Source organism: Papio anubis, chromosome 3, assembly GCF_008728515.1.
Source record: "Papio anubis isolate 15944 chromosome 3, Panubis1.0, whole genome shotgun sequence".
Taxonomy (NCBI): domain Eukaryota; kingdom Metazoa; phylum Chordata; class Mammalia; order Primates; family Cercopithecidae; genus Papio; species Papio anubis.
Genome location: NC_044978.1, coordinates 45,821,596 through 45,841,999, shown reverse-complemented (window position 1 = coordinate 45,841,999; position 20,404 = coordinate 45,821,596). Strand labels below are relative to the sequence as shown.

The following is a 20,404-nucleotide window of genomic DNA, read 5'->3' as shown; positions in this document are numbered from 1 at the left end:
TTATTTCAATGACTATTTTTTTCTAATTGAGTTTTTTGTGTCTTCCTGTTCTTATTTAATACCTGACTGTTTTTTGTTTTTTAATTCTTTTCCTGTGTGTGTATGTATATTAAGCACATTTAAATACAATATAAGGATTTGGACAAAAGGGTTTCTGTGCTTCTGTTATAAAATTATTATTATAAGGTAACATATAAACTGAGGTATTCATATTGAGTTCTCAGCTGCATTTGTACTAACTTCACTCTCTATAACACAAACTCTAGGGACTTTGATTTTCTCCACCTTATCCCCCTTTTCACTTCATTGTTTAAAAAGGTCTTCCTCTTCTAGCATTTCTCCTTTCTTCTTGTGCTCTTAAACATAATTGAATCAATTTATCTGTAACTTTTACTTCCAGTTTCATAGTGTTCATTTCCTCTTTGACTTTCAGAAATTTGTGAAAGTGCTTTGTATGTATGAGAAAACTCTTATGTAAATGTTTTTCCTGTTGTGTGACCTCTGTCCCCATTGCTTTTAATTTATGATGATCCCCCTTGCTGTGTTTGATAATCTGTATTTTTATTCTCATCTCCTTGATATCTTTGTATTCATTGTTCTTGAAATTCTTATCTGACACCATACTGTTAGGAATTTTTTTCTGTATCTATTCTTTTTATTTTCTTCCTTCCCATTATTATCATCACTATCAGTTCTGATCTGTATGTGGCTGACTTCCAAGTCTTTATGTAAAGTTCTCGTTGTTCATTTACTCTTAAGAAACTCTTACCTTATTCATCTCTTCATAATGTAACTCCTTCTGTGCCCTATTTAGCAGCAGCACACTTTTGTCAGTGTGACTGTAACAGCACTAAAGTGTCTTTCCCTTTGTGATGAATGTATTATAACTTGTATTTCCTCCTAGTAAAACAGATGCAGAGAATTATAGATTTTACAGCTGGAAGTGAAATTAGAAATTAGTTGGTCCATCACTTTCATTGCATAGGGTAATAGTAGCAGATTTTCTTTACATGACATAAACTATTTAATACTCACCACAGTCTTTTGAAATAGGTACTGTTATTGGCCCCATCTCATAGTTGAGGAAACTGAGAGGTTAAATTGTTTACCCAAGCTCATTCAGGTAATAAACAGTGAATCCGGTATTTGAACTTAAATCTGGCTCCCGGTTATGAGATAGTCACCCATGAAGACACAAACCAGGGTAGTCAAGTTTCTCACGTAGGGCCACTCTCTTAGAGGCAGAACTTATCTTCATGGCCTGATATTGGTGTTTATTTTTTTCTCTTTTTTTACTTAAATTGACACTAATTCTAAATATCTGGTCACAAACCTATAAGCAATTTTCAACTCCATCCTTTCTTTCATTCCCTTTGATTAACATAATGAATAAGTCCATTGGATTTTTTCTTTAGGACATTTCTTAAAATGACGCTTACTGTATCCCCACTGCCCTGAAGAAATCAGGCTTTCCTCGTTGCACAGTTTTTTAGTTCGTCTTTTTGCTAGCAGTGACTTACTTTTCTTATCTTAATCATCTGGACTCCTGATTTTTCTCTTTCAATCAAGACATTGTAGTGACTTCCACTACCTACTAAGATGAATTCATATTCTACTTCTTGGCATTCAGTCCTCTTAATTTTCAAGCCTCTTCAAAAACAGTTGTAGTACCCAATTTAGGAATTTTTTTTCAAGATATATTTGGAAATTAATTTTTACCTATTTGTTTCTATGGGGAGTTGTACCCAGTTTTTATATTACATTTCCAGTATAGCCTGCGTGATCCTATTTACCCATAATCTACCTGAAGTAATTACTCTTATATAGAAAATGTAACTGAAAGGGATAGTGATATTTATTTTTACCATCTTCCTCCCACTTTATACCTCCCCGTGCACTATACTTTCCCAAACATAGCAGTGATCATGTTTACAGTCATTTTCTATAATCCATAGAAATGCAAATGTAAATCTAGATACCATACCAGGACCAAACAGGTAACATTAAAATATGAAATAGGCCAAGTATAAGTTAAATGATAGGAAATGGGATACATAAGTACCTTCTAAAAGAGAAAACTGATCATGAACTCCAGTTGTCTGTTGATACAAGGAAATTGGAATCCAGTCTTGTTTGATTTTTCAAAAGAAGCCTGAAATCCAGTTTTCTATGTGAAATTTCCCAATGTTTAAAACATTGGGACAAATAAAAGGGAAGGCTGCCTATAGCCCGCAAGCTGCCATGTAAAAGTGGAAATTGGTGTTATTCTCCATAAATTACAATTAAACCAAGACAATTATGGTGTCTTTCATAATTTTGCCAGTTTTACTGTTACGATTTTAAAGTTGCATGTATTTTTCTTTAGCTATATAAAGAAATGCTTTCATTTAGTTAATAAATTTGAGTTCCTACTCAGTGCCAGGCATTAAGTGCTGGGAATCCGAAGATACATGAGAGATTACTGCTGTCAAGCTCACAATCTAATGGAGGAGATAGGTCGTGGAGTACGTAAATAACAAGTATATAGTTAAATGTTATTTAAATAGTAAGATATTAAATCAGTATACCAGGGTTAAAAGAAAGTGTCCTTAGAATTCAAATTGATAATCACTGATACATGGTGGATAAGATTCCTGTAGTTAACCATAAAAATAGTTTATCCTGCAGTGCCTGCCTGTACCAGAGAAGAAACAGACATGTGCAAGTCCAATCAAATTGAAACAGAACTGGAATATAATTAAAGTGTGGCAAAAAAAACATGGCATTCTGTCCTGGCAGAGCTTAGTTTAAATGCCAGTACTATTATTTGATAATTGTGTGCTTGTTGACAAATTTCCTAACTTTTCTTCCCTTTTTAAGGACAGAAACCATACCTTATTGTTATATTCTCAGCACCAAACACAGTACCTGCTATATAATACACAAATCTTTATTTCATGAATGCTTTCTGACTTAGTCTGTTTGGGCTACTGTAAAAAAATACCTTAGATTGGGTTATTTATGAACAATAGAAATTTATTTCCCACAGTTCTGGAGGCTGGGAAATCCAAGGTCACCATGCCTGGCTAATTTTTGTATTTTTAGTAGAGATGGGGTTTCACCATGTTGGCCAGGCTAGTCTTGAACTTCTGACCTCAGGTGATCCAGCCACCTTGGCCTTCCAGAGTGCTGAGATTACATGTGTGAGCCACGGCACCCAGCCTTCAGTTGCTTTCTGAAAGTTGTACCAATCTTCATTGTGGTAGCGCTCTAACTTTAGGTAGTGTCTGTATCAGATCCCATATTACTTTTTTGTTTTTTCTTTTTTCATTAAATTGGTCAAGCAGATTTGGTGTGTGGTGAGGGCCTTTTCCTTTAGATGGAGCTTTCTGTGTGTCCTCACGTGGCAGAAAGAGCAGGGGTGCCCCCTTCAGCCTCTAATCCCAGTCACTAGTCACCTGACAAAGGCCCCACCTCTTAATACCAACACATTGGGGATTAGATTTTAACATATGAATTTTGGAGGGACACAAACATTCAGACCACAGCAGCTTCTGATCTGTATAACATCTGATATGAAGTTTATTTATAGGTGGTCCAGAGATTGGCATACATGAAGGTAAAGAATGGAAGCTTTTGAGATGTAAAGGCAGAAATGGAAAGGATGAGAAAAAGGCTGGCTGAGTAATGAAGGATAATGAAAAGCCACGGCCAAGTGGAATTTTCTACTCTCTGTGCTCTCACCCTCTCTCAGTACTCTCTTTAGACTGAGCCAAAGGGAGTTCTGGCCTTGAGACCTGTATTCTGGTGAGCCCTGTCTGGTTCTTCTCTGACAGTGTGACTTCTCATGATGCAAATAATCCACAGAGCCAAGATGTACTCACATATACCCTGCCTCTAGATTTCATCTTTTTTATGTCCATATTTACGTATATGTATTCACATGATTTTCTTTTAAACTAAAACTGTTTTTTAAAAAAACTGCACTGGTATGTTTTTTCCATCTTAATTCAACAATTTCTCAGCTCTTTCCATTTTAGATTCCTTATGGATAGATTCATGTACATCTATCTTATTATTTCAAGCTCTATATAGTGTTCCATAGTATCAGTACCATAGTATCTTTAAACATTTCCTTATTGACAATCATTTAGGTTGTTTGCAGTTTTTCTATACCATGAACAGTGCTACAGTGAATGTCCTCTTTACACAAATGCAAGTGTGTCTCTGCTTTGCTACTCTGTATAAGTAGAATGGCCACAAAATTTTATGAGAATCACTCCAACAATAATTGGAAGATATGGAATAGCTGTCAAGGACTACGTTAATGACTTGTAACCGTCATTGCTGGAAAGGCCAGAAAAACAAGAAAAGAAATAGAATTTGTGTAGAGAATAGAGGGAACATACACATAACTTGTAGTTAACCTGCATTTGGACTGGGACCACTCTTAATATCCGAATGGACATTTTAATCTTAAAAGCAAAAACCTTAATAAAAATAACATTCCAGTGTTAATGTAGATAGTTATATAACACAATTGTTGTGAAAATAACCGTATCAATGAAGATGTCAGTCCTTCGGCCAGGCACAGTGGCTCACGCCTGTAATCCTAACACTTTAGGAGGCTGAGGTGGGCAAATCACTTGAGGCTAGGATTTCAAGACCAGCTCAGGCAACCCCCTTGGCAAAACCCCAGCTCAGAAAATACAAAAATTAGCCAGTTGTGGTGATGCACACCTGTGTAGTCCTAGCTACTCAGATGGCCGAGGAGAGAGGGTCGCTTGAGCCTAGGAGACGAACTTTGCAGTGAGCCGAAGTAATGCTGCTGCACTCCAGTCTGGGTAACAGAGCGAGACTGTGTCTCAAAAAGAAAAAAGATGTTAGTCTTTTTAACATAGTAGTTGTTATTTTAGTAATGTATTTATGTCCTTAGTATTTATATTTGCATTTTGTACAATCAAGGTATTTATTTATTGCCACGTGTATTAACATTTGGTGGAAAAGGGGCATTCACAGTATTTCCAGTGTTGTAGATTAATTCATTTAATCTTCACAACAGTGCTGTAAAATAAACATGTTTATGTATAATTTACAGGTGAGGAAACAGACACAGAGAGGTTAAATAACCTATGTAGGTATTTAGGGTCCCCTAGCTAATAAATGGCAAATTGAGATTTTTAAACCAGTCACTTTGGCTTCAAAAACTCATTTTTCCCCCCTTCTATTTTCTTAGTATATAATCCCAAAAATAGGACTACTAGGTCAAATTATATGAACATTTGCTTCAGTTTCTTTCTTTTTTTTTGGAGACGGAATCTCGCTCTGTTGTCCAGGCTGGAGTGCAATGGCATGATCTCAGCTCACTGCAACCTCCGCCTCCCGGGTTCAAGCCATTCTCCTGCCTCAGCCTCCCGAGTTGCTGGGATTATAGGCATGTGCCGCCATGCCTGGCTAAATTTTGTATTTTTAGTAGAGATGGAATTTCACCATGTTGGCCAGTCTGGTCTTGAACTTCTGACCTCAGGTGATCCAGCCACCTTGGCCTCCCAGAGTGCTGAGATTACAGGCGTGAGCCACCGCGCCCATCCTTCAGTTGCTTTCTGAAAGAGTTGTATCAATCTTCATTGTGGTAGAGCTCTAACTTTGGGGAGTGTCTCTGTTAGATCCCATATTACTTTCTTTTTTTTCCACTAAATTGGGTTGGTATTCAAGAAAAGCACCCATTAGTGCAAAATGAGGCCTTTACAATATTTACAGACTTAGTGCTCTTTTATATATTTGAAGTTTCTTTTTGTTGTCTTTGTATAGTAGGATTTTGAAAAAGATAAAGATACCTCTTTCACAATTCAAAATATAGGCTTTTTAAACAGTACATTTCGTATTAGACTATATTCACCAGGAAGGAGGAATCTTGGTTCATATTCATATATCTTAGTTCAGATTACATTTTGGCTGCTCTTTTTAGAGTAAATTTGCCTAATAAATTCTTGATGCAGGTTGAGCATCCCAAATTTGAAATGTTTGAAAATCCAGTACTTTTTGAGTGCTGACATGATGCTCAAAGGAAATGTTCATTGGGACATTTCAGATTTCAAATTTTTGGATTTGAAATGCCCAACAAGTAAATATATAATGCAAATAATTGAAAATCCAAAGCACTTCTGGTTCCAAACATTTCAGATAAGGAATACCTAACCTGTGCCACTATATAGCATAAATTTTAAGTTTTGCATTTATGCAAAACAATTTATCGGAAATTATTTTTATGGAAATATGTTGAATAGGAGAAACTATCAGTTTACAAGATTGGAAACTCCAGGAGAACAAGCACCTGTTACATTCACTTCTACATCTTGGTCAGTGCTTTTCCCCCGCAAATTCAGTAAATGTTTATTAACAAAGGGAGTGGTTATCTACTGTAACTCTTGTTATCTCTAACTAAATGAAAATATTTTCAATAATGATTGTTTCGTTTTCCTTCAATTTCAGAATGATTGACTGGCTATCCTGGCCATTGGCTCAGCATGTGGATACATGGGTAATTGCACTCCTGAAAGGACTGGCAGCTGTCCAGAAGTTTACTATTTTGATAGATGTTACTTTGCTGAAAATAGAACTGGTAAGTGGGAGTGTGGAAATCTATTAGAATATATAGACTCGTAAAATCAATATTTTTATCTTTGGGTGGTATCCTTGAAAGCATCTAATTTTGAGTATGTTATTGTTGGTTTGTTTGGAGTAACAGTTTTGAATAGGCTTTAGAAATTGTTTTAAATGTCATTTAAATATAAGTAATTACGCTGGGCATGGTTGCTGACCCCTGTAATCCCAGCACAAGGCGGGCAGATCACTTCAGGCCAGGAGTTTAAGACCAACCTGGCCAACATGGCAAAACTCCGTCTCTAGTAAAAATATAAAAATTAGCTGGGCATGATGGTTCATGCCTGTAGTCCTAGCTGCTCAGGAGGCTGAGGCACAAGAACCACTTGAATCTGAGAGGCAGAGGTTGTAGTGAGCCAAGATAGCACCACTGCACTCCAACCTGGACGACAGAGCAAGACTCTGTCTCAAAAAAAAAAAAAAAAAGTATAAGTAATTAAAATAATTTTTTCATTTTCAAATATCCAATACAAAAACATTCTTTCCATTATCTCTTGGGTCCACCTAATCAAGATTTTACCACCATTACTCTACCAAAATTACCTTTGACACCAGTGCTTTCCAGTGTTGCTAAACTCACAAGTCATTTCTCAGGCCTCTTCTCATTTGACCTGTCAGCAATATTTGACACAGTCAATCACTCCCTGTTTTTTCCAGGACATTATACTCTCCTGATTTTTGTCCTCCTTCACAGGCATATCAGTCTCCTGTACTTACTCTAACTTTTAGAATGCCTTACAGTTCAGTCTTTGGTCCATTTTCTTCCCAGTGCATACTCACAGCATAGGTGTTCTATGGCTTTAAATAACATCTCTAATTTGATGACTGCCAGATTTATATTTTTTGTCCGTTTTTCTTCCTTGAACTCCATATTCATGTATCCATCTGTCTTTACATGAATGTCAGATTCACTTTATCTACAATTTTACTCCAGATTTTTCCCTCCCAGACCTAGAGGCTCCTCTGTCCTTTCGCTTGCTCAAGCCAAAAACCTTGAAGCTATTCTTATCTTTTTTTTTATTCTCTCTCAGCCCATATCCTACAAATTCTACTGACACCACTTTTAGTATATATCCAGACAGAATCCTACCACCCTGATCCTACATCATCATCCCTTGCTGCAAGATTGCAGCAGCCCTTGTGCTCCTGTTCTTGGCCCCCCGTACTTATCACACAAGGTCCTATGTATTCTGGCCCACTTCTTCTCTAGTCCCATCTCCCACTGTTATTGCCTCGGTCTCTTGCTTCACTTACACTGCCCTTTTTTCTTCATCTGTAGCACACCAGCCTGAAGGCCTCAAGGCCTTCGCAATGCTGTTTGCCCTGCCTATAATGCTCTTATCCCAGGTATTTGCAAGGCTTATTCACTTCCTTCAGTTTTATAATTGGATATCACTTCTTTCATGAGGCATTTATTGAACACTATGTAAAACAGCAGATTTTTTTGCTACACAACGTTCTCTATTCATCATATCCTGCTTTAAATTTCTTAATAACACTTACCACCATGTGTTACTTTTTATTGTTTCTACCTACCCTCTAGATGGTAAACCCTGTATGATAGAGATTTTTTTTTTATTTCGATCCACTGTTGTAGCACTAGTTCCTAGAACTAGGACAAGTAATAGTATGTGCTTAACACATATTTGTTGAGTGAATTGAATGAATGGTGGACTCAGGAGCTATCGCCTTGTAAACATAATTTGACAAATTTTTATTTCGTTGGGGAGTTTTAACAATTGGGTTAGGCCAATTACATTACCCTTGATCTCTGTCATGTTGTTATTTCCTCACTTCATCCTTCTCCCAAAGTTTAATTACGTAAGTTTTGTTAGAACTTTCCAGGAAGGGGACATTCATATAAGTAATTTGTAGCTCTAAGAAAATAACCACTGTTGGATTAATGATTTTCCTACAAATTCTTAAGGTGGTGTCTTGTCTTATTTTGAAGGTTTTTAATCGACTTTGGTTTCCTCTTGTGAGACCTGGTGCTCTTGCAGTTCTTTCTCACATGCTGCTTAGCTTTCAGCATTCTCCAGAGGCGTTCCATTTGGTAAGTTGTGACATAAGCTTTCTACTTTGAAAAAGCCTCATTTTGAAAATGTAGTTTAATATTGAGTCACATTTTTATGTAGTAAAAATATTGCAAGTTAGTCCCAAATCTGTTTTCATGTAGCTTTATGATTTCCTAGAAAACTGAGATTGTGAGATTTCCCTCTAAGAATATATTTTCGTGTCTTATTCAAACTACTCCACTTGCAACAACTGTTCACATGGAAGATGTCACTGATGGATGTCTGTTGCACAAATGAACAGTATAGAAGGATTAAAATGATTGAAAAGCACTGCTTTAGAATTTTGAAAGTATGAAAACACACCAGTCTTTGCAAGCTTTTCATTCACTCTCAGCCTACATCCTACAAATCCTGTTGACCGACCTTTAAAATACATCTAGAATCCTGCCATTTTAAGCCAGCTGAATCATTGGCTTTTATTTGATTTCAATTATTTGATTATCAGTTACTGCAGATGAGAAATGACAAATTGTAATTTTGGTCAACTGTCCATTTACCACCCTAGGGCATCATAGGAAAACAGTGCCTTTGTGTGGTTACTTAATTCTTCCAAAGTCTAATCCTGTTTTATAGGACTAGAAAGTCATTGTCAATAAACCCACAATGGAAAAATCTTAGGAATACTGATTCACCATAACAAACGTCAGAGGAGACTAATGAAGTTCAGAATTCCAGTTGTTTTTATTTATCTAGAATATATTCACATAGGTTGCTCAATGTCTCATTTCCACTGAAGGAAAGTCCACAGGCTTTATAGTAAGTAAACCTTACTAGCACGTAATTACATTACACATTACCACTTAGGATGAGTGATTTCTGCAGTTAATTGCCCTAATTTTGGTGAGTTTAATCATCAAGCAATAACCTTATATATATGTATAATAGAAAACAAAACTGGAACTAAGATAGCGGGTGTACTAGCAAAGTCTTCCAAGAAAAAAACATCAATTATTTGTCCTTGTCTTCAGGCACAATCATGTGTAAGACATTTGAGAAAAGGCTTTGTTTTCCACATTTTTTTTAACTTTTAGATTCAAGGAAACGTGAAAGTTTGTTACATAGGTAAACTCGTGTCACATGGGTTTGTTTTACAGATTATTGCATTACCTAGTTATTAAACCAAGTACCCAATAGTTATCTTTTCTGCTCCTCTATCTCCTCCCACTCTCCCCGCTCAAGTAGACCTCAATGTCTATTGTCCCTTTTTTTGTGTTCATGAGTTCTCACCATTTTGCTCCCACTTACAAGTGAAAACATGGGGTATTTGATTTTCTGTTCCTGGGTTAGTTTGCTAAGGATAATAGCCTCCACCTTCATCCATATTCCCGCAGAAGACATGATCTCATTATTACGGCTCCATAGCATTCCATGGTGTATATGTACCACATTTTCTTTATCCAGTCTGTCACTGGTGGACATTTAGATTGATTCCATGTCTTTACTATTGTAAATAATGCTACAGTGAATTCACGTGTATGTATCTTTATGGTAGAATGATTTATATTCCTCTCGGCATATACCCCGTAATAGGAATGCTGGGTCAAATGCTAGTTCTGCTTTTAGCTCTTTGAAGAATCACCATAGTACTTTCCATAATGATTGAATGAATTTATACTCCCACCAAGTGTATAAGTGTTCCCCTTTTTTTTGAACCTTGACTTTTTAATGATAGCCATTCTGACTGGTAGGAAGATGGTAGCTCATTGTGGTTTTGATTTGCATTTCTTTGCTGATCAGTAATATTGAGCTTTTTTTCATAAGCTTGTTGGCTGCATATATGTCTTATTTTAAAAAGCATCTGTTCATGTCCTTTGCCCACTTTTTAATTGGGTTTTTCTCTTGTAAATTTGTTTAAGTTCCTTATAGATGCTGGATATTAGACCTTGTCAGATGCATAGTTTATAAGTATTTTCTCCCATTCCATAGGTTGTCTGTTCACTCTGTTGATAGTTTCTTTTGCTGTGCAGAAGCTCTTAAGTTTAATTAGATCCCGTTTGTCAGTTTTCGCTTTTGTTGCAATTGCTTTTGGGGTCTTTGTCATGCAATCTTTGCCTATTCCTATGTCCAGCATGGTTTTGCCTAGGTTGTCTTCCAGGGTTTTTATAGTTTGGGGTTTTACATTTAAGTCTTATCCTTGATGTAACGAACATCGATACAAAAATCCTCAACTTGCAAACCAAATCCAGCAGCACTTCAAAAAAGCTAATCCATCATGATCAAGTAGGCTTCATCTCTAGGATACAAGGTTGGTTCAGCATACACAAATCAATCACATAAACAAATAAAGACAAAAACCACATGGTTATATCAATGGATGCAGAAAAAGCTTTCAATAAATTCAACCTGCCTTCATGTTAAATACTCTCAATAAACTAGGTATTAGAGGAACATGTCTAAAAATAATAAGAGGCATCTGTAACAAACCCACAACCAACATTATACTCAATGGGCAAAAGCTGGAAGCATTCCCCTTGAAAACCAGCACAAGACAAGGATGCCCTCTCTCATCACTCCTAATCAATATAGTACTGGAAGTCCTAGCCAGAGCAGTCAGGCAAGAGAAAGCAATACGGGACATCCATATAGGAAGAGAAGAAGTGCAACTATTTGTAGATGATATGTTTCTGTATCTAGAAAACCCCAAAGTCTCAGCCCAAAAGCTCCTTCAGCTGATAAACAACTTCAGCAAAGTCTCAGGATACAAAGTTAATGTACAAAAATCACTAGCATTCCTATACACCAACAGCAGCCAAGCTAAGAGCCAAATTAGGAAGGCAATCCCATTTACAACTGCCACAAAAAGAATAAAATACCTAGAAATACAACTAAGCAGGGAGGTTAAAGATCTCTACAATGAGAAATACAAAACAGTGCTCAAAGAAATCAAGAAGACACAAACAAATGGAAAAACATCCCATGCTTATGGATAGGAAGAACCAATATCATTAAAATGGCCGTACTGCCCAAAGCAATTTATAGATGCAGTGCTCTTTCTATCAAACTACCAACGACATTCTTCACAGAACCAAAAAAACACTATTTTAAAATCATATAGAACCAAAGAAGAACCTGAGTAGCCACGGCAATCCTAAGCAAAAAGAACAAAGCTGGAGCCATCACATTACCCAGCTTCAAATTATACTACAGGGCTACAGTAGTATATTAAAACAGCATGGTACTGGTACAAAAACAGGCACATAGACTAATGGAACACAAGAGAGACTTCACAGACAAGGCTGCACACCTATGACCATCTGATCTTGAAAAGCTGTCAACACAAGCAGTGGGGAAAAGGCTTCCTCTTCAATAAATGGTGCTTTGACAACTGGCTAGCCATATGAAGAAGATTGAAGCTGGACCCCTTCCTTACACCATATACAAAAATCAACTCAAGATGTTTTCCAAATTTCTAGGAAGGAGATTCTCTGACATAACTTTATCATTCATTCTAATGTTTATTGCCCACATTGAGGACATTCCTTAATCTCGTAGTGGGTAATGTGGCAGTTAGATCACCTGTAACTCCAAATAACTCAGTAAAGAACTTAGGCTTAGGAGTTGCTAAGTATGAGCAATAATCTGGAATCAGCATCATAGTTCATTATACATTGAGAATATCTTAGGGCAAACCAAGGTTGATGTTAGAATATGTGGTGTTATGGGTCAGGTTGCTTTTCTCACGCATTTTACCCAGTGGAATAAATTTATTTTAAACAGATACTATGGCAGATAGTAATAATGGAGAAAGAAAAAAAATCAAAGCTTCTAATTAAATAAGTTTTAAACATTTCCTCAAAAACTTTAGTATTATAATAATGTCAAAAAACATTTAGTTTCACTTATTCAAAAAAATCAACTTTCACACATTTAGAAGATAATAGCCTGCTTGGAAGTTTATTTGTATAACTGTGAAAGACCAAGTCTTATTTCCATGTCGTGATAGTGTTGACCATTTAGGATATGCTAATAGACAACCATATAACCTGATTACAAAGACCTAATCTAATTTGACAGATTTGAAATTATAAATTTAATAATCACTTCTAAAATTTTTGCCTCTTCTGTCTCCCTTCACCTTTGAGAAAACAAAATAATTTAGATTTCTGACTTTTAGCAAGAGAATATCTGAGAAATGTGGCTTTATGCGACAGAAGTGTAATTCATATTTGCTTAGAAATGTAAAGGTGATAGCAATAGAATGAACTCACTAGGAACTGGTAGTTTTATGGTCACATCAATGCCTGTGATGGAGGTAAGATAAAAGAAGGTAGTGCAAAAGCTACAGTGTGATTTAAGCACAAATGTAAAGCAAGACAGAGCAGAATGGAAATAGCACTGTGTTGTAAGACTATGATTGTTCTTTTTGTGGGAAGGAAAGGGAATTGATGAATTATTACTATAATTGCTGTTATTTCTGTTTGATGGTATGACCCTAATAGAGTTATAACTTTGTTTTTTACCATGAGTTAGCAACCCCAAAATGTTCTAGAAATAGAACAGAAAATACCTTTTACCACAAGAAGTGTACATATGTAGTATCAGATTATAATTAAAAATTAATTGAAAAAATATAGTATCAGGCTAATGGAAAGAGCCATGTCTGTAAAATAGAAGTTGTTTCATTTTAATAACCTCCTAAAGATATGATTGGCTCTGGATTGATTGACTTTTTAGTTTAATTTTACAATGAAAGAAGATGGTTGTGCTGATGATCAATATTAACAATATTCTATATGTTTATGAGCAATGATCATTGTAGATTTCACTTTTATTTTTAGCCCCAGTTCTTTAAAACTAACAGAAGTTTCTGATGCCCTTTATTTTTAGAACCATCTCATCTTTTGGAGGGTGGAAAATGGGATTTGTTAGTAAGAATAGCCACTCTAACGTAAGGCATGGTCTCTGTGCTTATCTAAAAGTAATCTTATTACCTGAGCTGCAATGTTAGTTACACATGTAAAGATTTTCTTGAAGTAGACTTTAATGTGCAGTGTACTTTTAATTCTTTCAAGTAAAAAATTTTAAATTCACACTAGATGGAGCTCTTTAGCTAATTCTAGGATTGTTTTTTAAACGTTTATTCCCATTGAATGATCTGATAAATATAATAACCCTAACAATTTCAACCTACAGCGTTTTTCAGAATGGCAGCAATGACTAAGATTCCTATTTTATGCCTTAGTTTATGTTTTAGATGGTGTGTAAGGATGAGGAGAGGGGTCATATATGGGATTACAGTCATATGTGACTTCGAAAACTAGATTTGATATTTTAGAAATGTTTAACTTAATAAAAAAAAACTCTGTGACTGAACATACAGAAAAGTATTTGCTGATCATATATTGTTTGTATTCTGTTTCTAGGCTAGAGAATGTGTTACCAATTTGTATAAAGTCAGCACTGTTTATCCTTTTTTTCTCTTCAGATTGTTCCTCATGTGGTTAATTTGGTTCATTCTTTCAAAAATGATGGTCTGCCTTCCAGTACAGCCTTCTTAGTACAATTAACAGAATTGATACACTGTATGATGTATCATTATTCTGGATTTCCAGATCTCTATGAACCTATTCTGGAAGCAATAAAGGTATGATGATAGTTGTACCAGTATTTGTGGAGTTGTGTTATATTAGTAAGGTGAAACATTCTTATAACCAGCTACTCAATTTACGATTTTATGGTAATATGCTTTTTGTTTGAAAAATGCAGTTAGAATCAGGTTTCATTTATGTTTAGGGAGTAACTGCTTTCTTGGCTGCTGTCACCATTCTAAATTAATAACCATATTTCTTCATTTCTGCAGTGTCATCAATTATAAGGCATATCTTTAAATTTATAATAGCTTTTTGGGAAATTTGTTTAAAAAGGAATGTTACGTTAACGCGTGCATCAGATTTGCACCCCAATATTAGAAGTGTTAAAGTATATGTAGAGTATGTCTTAGAATACAGGAAATGGAGTTTAATAAAATATTTGACTTTGATTTCTTCCCCTTTTTAATTCTTTTTTTTTTTTTTTTTTTTGAGACCGAATCTCGCTCTGTCACCCAGGCTGGAGTGCAGTGGTGCAATTTCTGCTCCCTTCAACCTTTGCCTCCCGGATTCAAGCAATTCTTCTGCCTCAGCCTCCTGAGTAGCTGGGACTACAGGCACCTGCCACTACACCTGGCTAATTTTTGTATTTTTAGTAGAGACAGGGTTTCACCATGTTGGCCAGGCTTGTCTCAAACTCCTGACCTCAAGTAATCCGCCTGCCTTGGCCTTCCAAAGTGCTGGGATTACAGGCGTGAGCCACTGCATCTGACCTCTTTTTGAATTATATTTTTGCTGTGGACTGTTCATCAATGTTTAGAATCTTTACTTGAATTATTTGTGGAGTTATACTGTGTTTCAATTTTATATGTAAATGGATCTAAAAAGCACTTTTTTTTTTTTGGACAGTCGTGCTTTGTTGCCCAGGCTGAAGTGCAATGGCATGCTCATGGCTCACTGCAGCCTCTACATCTTGAGCTCAAGTGACCCTCCTGCCTCAGCTTCCCAAGTAGCTGGGACTACAGGTGCACACCACCACGCCAGGCTAATTTTTTATTTTTTGTAGAGAAGGGGCCTCACTGTGTTGCTCAGGCTGGTCTTGAATTCCTAGGCTCAAGTGATCCTCGTCCTCCCAAAGTACTGGGATTACAGGCATGAGCCACTGTGCCTAGCCTAAAAAGCACTTCTGTTTGTGTTGAAGACTGGATCACAATAAACATACTTTCCTCTCAGTAAACTTACTGCATAATCAGTGTATAGCAAAAGAATTAGAGAACTGAACTCAGCCAAACTTAATCAGAAATTATTAGAAATCAATCCTATTGGTGTTTTTTTGTTTTTTTTGAGATCTGAATTTCAATATAAAGGTCTTATCTTTACTTCTGTATCTGAGATGGATTAAAAACAGTTCTTTTTACTGTATCATTAACTAAATCAAACTTATTTTGGTTGAGCTCAGAAAACAGACTGTTAAGCAATTAATGTATATTGCTGGTGTGACACTTTGACACTTCAGAAGTAAATTATGTACAGGAGCATTGTGGAGTGGATTTGATGGTAATATTAATCTCTTTCTACATTGTCACTGGATCCATAGATGATAGTTGCTGCACTTGTTAATTGATTGCCATTCTTTAGTTCATCAGAGTTTTTCATGTTGAAAATTCTCATAACTCATATAGGCTCAGAAGAAACAAGGGGCTCGCTCTAAGCCCAAAGAAAGCACTCTTAGCTGTCAACAACAACAAAAATTAGAAGATTGAAACTCCTTTAGAAAATATTTGTTTGCTAAGGTCTAAGTGCCAGATGCTAATAGCAGTCCGGATAAGCCCTAATGATTTTACCAACTTCTCTTAACTCTCCAGTGCTCTGTTCATGCTTGAAATAATTTACACTTGAAATGTTATCTCATACTTCACCAAGTTGATAAGAAAAACCCGTATGTTGTAATAATTTTCTGTATGGGTAACATGAGATTAAGTTTTATTTTTCTTAAAGTTAAAGGTCATTGTGCATAGATGCTTTCATTTCTCATTTCTTAATTACTTTGCGATTTTATTTCTAAGGGTTAATACTGAGTAAATATTAGTATTTAATGAAAAGGAGACATTTTTATTACAAAATTTGAAAACAAATTGTTTGCTTATGTTTAACTGTGTGCTAAAATTTAAGTCTTCATTCTACTGCCTTTGAATAGCACTGCAGTTTATTCTCTGACCCCAAAGTTTTATTTTATAAACATTTTGCTGGCATGTAGAGAACATAAATAGTTCAAATGCGACTTGAATTAACAGCTTTTGAGTATTTTTCAACTTGATAAACTCTGTTATTAGACAGTATTTATTTTTGCCATACAGTTAAATTTGATATTTTGATGACTAGCCAAGTACTACCAGTTACTTCAAAACTAAGTGGGGGGAAAGAAAGTTCAAATGTCAGTGTAAGAATCTTAATGCTGTTAATTAAACAACAAAAATAATTTTTACTTTACTTTTAAACTGTTTTTCTTCTGTATGGCCTGTAGGATTTTCCTAAACCCAGTGAAGAGAAGATTAAGTTAATTCTCAATCAAAGTGCCTGGACTTCTCAATCCAATTCTTTGGCGTCTTGCTTGTCTAGACTTTCTGGAAAATCTGAAACTGGGAAAACAGGTCTTATTAACCTAGGAAATACATGTTATATGAACAGTGTTATACAAGCCTTGTTTATGGCCACAGAGTAAGTTTAAATTTGAATCTTTTCATTTTAACTGTAGAGGTTGATGCATGCTGATGAAATATAAGATGATAGAATTGTCTACACATTATTCCATATAAATGGCATAAATGTTAACTTTTATTGCCTTATTCAGAAATGAAATTGCTATTAGTGCTCAGAAACTATGAAAATGTTAACATTAGGCTGGGTGTGGTGGTTCACACCTGTAATCCCAGCACTTTGGGAGGCCGAGGCCGGTGGATCGCCTGAGGTCAGGAGTTCAAGAACAGCCTGGCCGACATGGCGAAACCCCATCACTACTAAAAATACAAAAACTAGCTGGGTGTGATGGCGGGCGCCTGTAATCCTGGCTACTCGGGAGGCTGAGGCAGGAGAATTACTTGAACCCAGAAGGCAGAGGTTGCAGTGAGCCAAGATCGTTCCATTGCACTCCAGCCTGGGTGACAGACTGAGACTCAGTCTCAAAAAAAGAAAAGGTAACATTAATTCTGCTTATTATTCATTGCATTTAAATGTCACGTTAAAGAAATTACTCTGACGATTTTTTTTTTTTTTTTTTTTTTTTTTTTAGGATAAATTTTCACCCTTTCCCCTGGGTGGGGTGCAGTGGCGCGATCTCAGCCCACTGCAACCTCCACCTTCCGGGTTGACCCCATTCTCCTGCCTCAGCCTCCTGAGTAGCTGGGACTACACGTGCCCGCCACCATGCCCAGCTAATTTTTTGTATTTTTAGTAGAGACGGGGTTTCACCGTGTTAGCCAGGATGGTCTGGATCTCCTGACCTCGTGATCCACCTGCCTCGGCCTCCTAAAGTGCTGGGATTACAGGCATGAGCCACCGCGCCCAGCTACTCTGATGATTTTTAACAGTGTAAAAGAAGGATTGATTGCACCTATTCCAAAGAGTTTAAGTGTGCTAGAGTACTTCACTCTTATTATCCTGTGAGACTAAAATTTTTTTAATCTGTATGTGTTTTGAGGGAAGTCATATATAATTTTATCTGCCCGTTGGTATTTTGTTGTCAGATCAACAACTTTGTTGCTGTTTAAGAAGTTTAAGTTCTGCTCTACCCTAGGGCAATAATTGCTGAACACCTGTATAAACAGACATGTTTCTTTCCCCTCTTAAGAATTTTCTTTCAAATCCGTTTTCTTTTGCACCTAAGCAAATAGGAAATCAGAAGTTGTTAGTTATGTGAATGCTATCTGCAAAGGTACAAAATAATGATAAACTCTTCCTGAAGACAAAAACATGACTGAATTTTTCTCCTGAATACCAATAAAGTATTCACAGAACTTGCCCAAAGAGGTTTACAAATTGAGTTCTAAGCTTTTCCAAGTTGTTACACCTGCCCAGAGGAATCTTAAACTATCAAATGTCGAATTTGGCCAGGCGCGGTGGCTTGCACCTGTAATCCCAGCACTTTGGGAGAGTGAGGCAGGTGGATCACGAGATCAGAAGTTCGAGACCGGCCTGACCAACATGGTGAAACCCCATCTCTACTGAAAATACAAAAATTAGCCGGGCATGGTGGCGTGTGCCTGTAATCCCAACTACTCAGGAAGCTGAGGCAGGAGAATCACTTGAACTCGGGAGGCAGAGGTTGCAGTGAGCCAAGATCGCGCCACTGCCCTCCAGCCTGGGTGACAGAGCGAGACTCCATCTCACGAAAAAAGAAAGAAAGAAATGTAGAATTCGCTTTATTTTATTGTTGGGCCCCAGATTATAATACCAGCACTCAGGTGTTTTTGGTTTCGTTTAGCATTTAATTTTTTGGTTTGTTTATATTTGGAATTGTGAGAATTTTTTTTTTTTTTTTTTTTTTTTTTAGAAAATAGATATATCTTTAGACACAAGTGATACTAGGCATAAGACTAAAAGAATCCCCGTCTTACCATAAGAGGTAATCTAGTCCAGACATCTCCTTTTACAGATGACAGAGAAAACAGAAAACCAAAGCAGTTGCAACAGCAAGAGCAAATAAAAGGTTATCTTTTGCTGAACAGTGGCCAATAATATTATCTTTGAATAGGAAGACAGCACATTTTATTTCTTAAGTAATATATGAATTCTTCTTCATAGTTTAAAAATAATTAAATTTTATGTAGAATAAAAAGCAGATATTCCCATTTCCAAAAGTAATTTTGTTAACAGTTTACATTGTTCCAGACCTTTTTTGGTACAGTTGCATGTTTGTATTTAATATGAAAACAAATGCATTTTTTTAAAGAAAATTTGCAGAGAATCCTATTTATGTATTCTAGCCACTTGCTTTTATCATTTAATAATTTGTATTTGAAATACTCCCATGTTGGGGCAATACAGATCCGTGTCATTCCCAGTAAATGTGTATGCCATCATTTATTTATTAAATACTCATTAAATTAAATGGGTATTTAATAAATAATCCTTTAATAATGCTCCTATTGATGAATAGTAGGTTGTTTTGCTTATAATTAACATCTGTCTGCCCTTATACAGATATAGAGGATTTTTCTTTGAATATCCTCCATATCTTTGAATATCCTTTGAATATCTTTCAAATTGCTCTCCAGAAAAGCTGTAGCATTTTGAACTATGATACTAATATAAGATTGTACCTAGACCATGTACCTTTAGCAGCAAATCAGCCTTTTTAATTTTTTGCCAATATGAAGAAAAATGCCTCTTTTAACTTGCATATCGCTGCTAATTACAGAGTTTTTTCCCTCTCTTATTTTTCCTCATTCATTTGTGTTTCTCTTCCAAATAACCTGTTCTTTTCTTTGTACATCTTTTTGTTGGGTCTTTTTTGTTTTCGTGTTGATTTATATATACTCTGGATGATCATCCTTTGCTACATGCTTTTTTCCAGTCACAAATCAAATTTGTGGGGTGTTTTATTTATACTTTTTTTGTTTTATGTGTCCCAGTCTTCTACTTTTCATTTATAGCATCTGGACTTTTGAAGGCCTTTATCCTCTAAATTTCTTCTTTCTTTATTTTAAGTACTTTAGTAGTTTTGTATTTTATATCTAGCTCATTAGTCCTGTGGTATCTGTGATGGTGTATAATCTTATGTAACTTCATTTTTTACCAGATGGATACCCAGTTGTCCCTTTACTTTTTTTTTTTTTTAAGTAGTTTATCATTTTCCCTTGCTGTACTCTGAATGACTTTATGTGTTTTAATGACAGCATATTTTTTTATTTCATGACGATTTGAAAGAATTTAAGTTGTTTACTTATGTTATAAATTAATGGCTTAATCTATTTCTATTTGCTAATCCAGAAAATAGAAATAACATATGATAGCACATAGTCCATTAGCACACTTTATAGTAAGTGTTAATTTATTGTCATTCTTCCCTTCCTTCTTTACTGTTAGATAGGTAACTTCCTCAGGAAAAGGGCCATAGGTAAATGAAATTTTACTTTAAAGACAATAAATTCTTTTTTTTTT

General features: G+C 35.8%; 1 protein-coding gene across 2 annotated transcripts in view; it reads left to right on the top strand.

Moving 5' to 3' along the window:
* Nucleotides 1-20,404, top strand: part of USP38 (ubiquitin specific peptidase 38) — a 37,833-nt gene that overhangs the window by 4,838 nt on the left and 12,591 nt on the right. Inside the window, exons 3-6 of one of the 2 annotated variants that reach the window (XM_021938823.2) lie at nucleotides 6,472-6,601; nucleotides 8,594-8,695; nucleotides 14,143-14,301; nucleotides 16,770-16,963. In XM_021938823.2, the coding sequence (XP_021794515.1) occupies nucleotides 6,472-6,601; nucleotides 8,594-8,695; nucleotides 14,143-14,301; nucleotides 16,770-16,963 (585 nt within the window). The remainder of the gene's footprint in view (nucleotides 1-6,471; nucleotides 6,602-8,593; nucleotides 8,696-14,142; nucleotides 14,302-16,769; nucleotides 16,964-20,404) is intronic. The other variant, XM_021938824.2, reaches the window with a different exon arrangement.